Genomic DNA, 3,269 nt, shown 5'->3' with positions numbered 1-3,269 from the left:
ACTAATAATTAATTTTAATCTAATTATACTCCTATAGGAAGAAAGTTACTACTACTACTACTACGTATTAGCACCTGCTCGCATGAACAATTTTCACTGGTAAAAGACAAATTCCACGATACAGAACGGCACGTGTTTCAAGAAAACAGTTATCTTTCTGCTTTGGTGTATGATTCATTTATAACTGTTCTGAAAAGAGGGGTACATGATAATAAATTGGTAGTAGCTGAGAAAATAAATAATTATACAGCTTTTTCGGACACAGTAGTAAATATCTACCCTACAAATTACTAAATGCAAATGGTATATTTTAGAATCATTTGACCAACTACCAATTAACACGCGTAGGGAAGAAAAGAAAGATCGAAAAAGAAAAACTACGTACTCCAGCAAAAGGAAGAAGAAATATCACATAATTTTTAAGGAATTTTAACAAAGACAAACTTGCTCAATTTTAACAACACCCTAATATTCTTTGTTTGAATATATATCGCTAGCTTTGGAATTGAAGTTGGGTGATGTGTAGTTTGTTAAAGCTTCACAATCTTTGGGATGAACACTGGATACCTATCAATGCAATCTTCCCATGGTCCATCAGTTCCTGTCTTGATTGTCCGATTACACTTCCAAACAGCACTGTTACACTTGAATCCACTTCCAAATGCTATTTGCCAAATTCTGTCACCCTTTCTCATCCTTCCTTTTGCCTCAATGTAACTCATCTCATACCATAGTGATGAAGAAGAAGTGTTACCTGTATTGAAACATAACATAATAAATTAATTAAAATTCCATTTTCCTACTGTTAAGCTTTTAAATGAGATGATCACACATGTTAATGTGGTATTAGAGCCAGCAAAATGTCTAAGGTTCAATTATTTTAAGGGATTGTTACACATATAGCCCGTCAGATTCAATGTTTACTTTTCTAGCCAGTATACAAGGGCAGCCCGGTGCACTAAGCTCCCGCTATGCGCAGGGTTGGAGGAAGGACTGGACCACAAGGGTTTATTGTACGCAGCCTTACCTTGTATTTCTGCAAGAGGCTGTTTCCACAGCTTGAACCCGTGACCTCCTGGTCACATGGCAACAACTTTTCTAGCCGGTATACATAGATTATATATTGATTATACATACACACACATATATATAACCATATTTATCATACATGAATTATACTTGTATTATATATCCGCCGATTATTTTTAGTTTAAGAGATTAGGTGGGCAGCTATTTGAGAAATAATCAAGTTCACACGTGAGGAGGCCTGTTGATATATTATATAATTAAATAATCGAAAGTGTGTTTTCTCTAACAACTTACCAAATCGGTGCAGAGTCATTCTTGAAGCCTCAACATGTTGATCAGATAATTGGAGGTTTTTCTGAAGCTCATCAATAACAGCCCTTCCACCAGCATGTATGCAAAAGTGTTCAAAAGCTTGCTTGAAATCAGGAATATAAGCTTTCCATTTAGGGTTGAAAATTTTCCTCCCAATAAGAGTAAAAAGGAAAAGAAGCTGCTCTGAGGCAGGAAGAACTAAAGGACCAATTGTAGTAATATTGGATTTCAAAGCTTCCCCTGCTATAACCATAAGATCTTTAGAAAGATTAATACCAACTTTTCCTTGTGGATCTTCTTGTTCAAAAACACATCTATATGCTTTATCATCAGCACCTTTATGTGTTCTAACCACATGCATTAATCTATACTTAGCTCTACTGCTGTCTTTTCTCTTGTTTGACAAAAGTATAGCAGCACCACCCATTCTAAACAAACAATTAGGCAAAAGCATTGCTCTTTCTGAACCTTGATAATAATTAGGTGTAATAATTTCAGTGCTTACAACTAAAGCAGATGAATTTGGAAGAACTTGAAGAAGGTCTCTAGCCAAATCAATAGAGATTAAACCAGCACTACATCCCATACCAGAAAGATTGTAACTTTTTATGTTACTTCTCAACTTGTATTTGTTCACAACCATAGCTGATAAAGATGGAGTTGGAGAAAACAAGCTGCAGTTAACGATAAGAATATCGATATCTTTAGGTTTTAGACCTGTTTTCTTCATTAAGTTGTCAATAGCTGAGAATATGACAACTTCAGCTTCAGCTCTAGCAGATTCCATTGTTGGTGTTGGAGGGATGTAATGACAAGCAGGAGGCAAACAAGTTTCTTCACCAAGTCCTGACCTTTCAAGAATTCGCATTTGGAACTTTACACTTTCAGGATTATCTTTCAAGATTAGACGTGAATGTTCCATAAATGTTGAAAATGGTACTCTACATGTGACAGGAGCTTTGTAACATGAATAATCAACTAAGTAAATGGATCTTGGTTTTGACATGAAGTAAACTGTGGCTACAAAAATGATGAGGAAAGAAGAGCATAAGATTTGGATGAGATCAAAGTGGAGTGAATTCCAAATACTTAGTATTTCTTCAGGGCCTAATTTAATTAACTGTAGAGTGACACCAGCCATAATAGGCACAAGCAAGAATGTTAGAAAATTATTGACAAGGTATTGGTACCCAAGTTTGACATACTTGAGCTTCACAGAATTGGACAAATTTGGGACTGTTTCTGGCATTTTGACAAGAAGAAAAAAAAAATTAAGAAGAGAAAGTTTGAGGGAGATGAAATTAGATTGTAGTAGCTAGGACAATAGAAGAGAAAAATGACGAGAATTTAAAGACTAAAATGAAGGGTGGTGAGACCAAAATGAGAGGGCAAAGAAATTAAATGAAAGGAGGGCAGATGAGAGGATTAAATGAACAACTTACACGTCACACAACTTCCTCTTAGCTGGAGGTTTTTCTTTTGTCTCTGTGATCATTTATATTTCAAGCAGTCTCTTGTTTTTAAAATTTATATTTGTCAATTTCTTAGTATCTTGTTAAGGTTATAATACGCTTATTTTTAAAAAAAAAAAAAATGATATACAAGGACCAGAAGGTTTACTTAATATATCTTGTGCAATTAATCAAACATAATTAATTAAAGAAAGGTTTATGTTTCAAGTTTCAAACTACTACTAATGAATTCTGATATCATCTTTAAGAATGATATATCAACTTATATGGTACTGAAAGAATAAACAATATAATTACCATTGGATATGATTATGTGTGTCATGAACTTTACACATTACGTTTGATTTTTGGAGTAGAATAATTATTTTTATTAGTTTGAGATGAAATAAATTCCTTATTACTCTCTCCGATCCCATACCTGTCACTAAATTTATTTCAAAATATTTGATGTTTTTT

General features: G+C 33.9%; 1 protein-coding gene across 1 annotated transcript; it reads right to left on the bottom strand.

Moving 5' to 3' along the window:
• Window positions 1-227: 227 nt before the first annotated feature.
• On the bottom strand, window positions 228-2,801 carry LOC109244767 (3-ketoacyl-CoA synthase 6-like). The gene is made up of 2 exons (XM_019411907.1): window positions 1,324-2,801; window positions 228-754 (listed from the first exon to the last, which is right to left on the bottom strand). The coding sequence occupies exons 1-2, from the start codon at window positions 2,588-2,590 to the stop codon at window positions 531-533; spliced, it is 1,491 nt and encodes a 496-aa protein (XP_019267452.1). The 5' UTR covers window positions 2,591-2,801; the 3' UTR covers window positions 228-530.
• Between the last annotated feature and the right edge of the window lie 468 nt (window positions 2,802-3,269).

This window comes from Nicotiana attenuata, unplaced genomic scaffold (genome assembly GCF_001879085.1).
Source record: "Nicotiana attenuata strain UT unplaced genomic scaffold, NIATTr2, whole genome shotgun sequence".
NCBI classification, from domain to species: Eukaryota; Viridiplantae; Streptophyta; class Magnoliopsida; order Solanales; family Solanaceae; genus Nicotiana; species Nicotiana attenuata.
The sequence above is the reverse complement of the archived record's forward strand: the minus strand, read 5'-3'. Positions and strand labels throughout refer to the sequence as shown.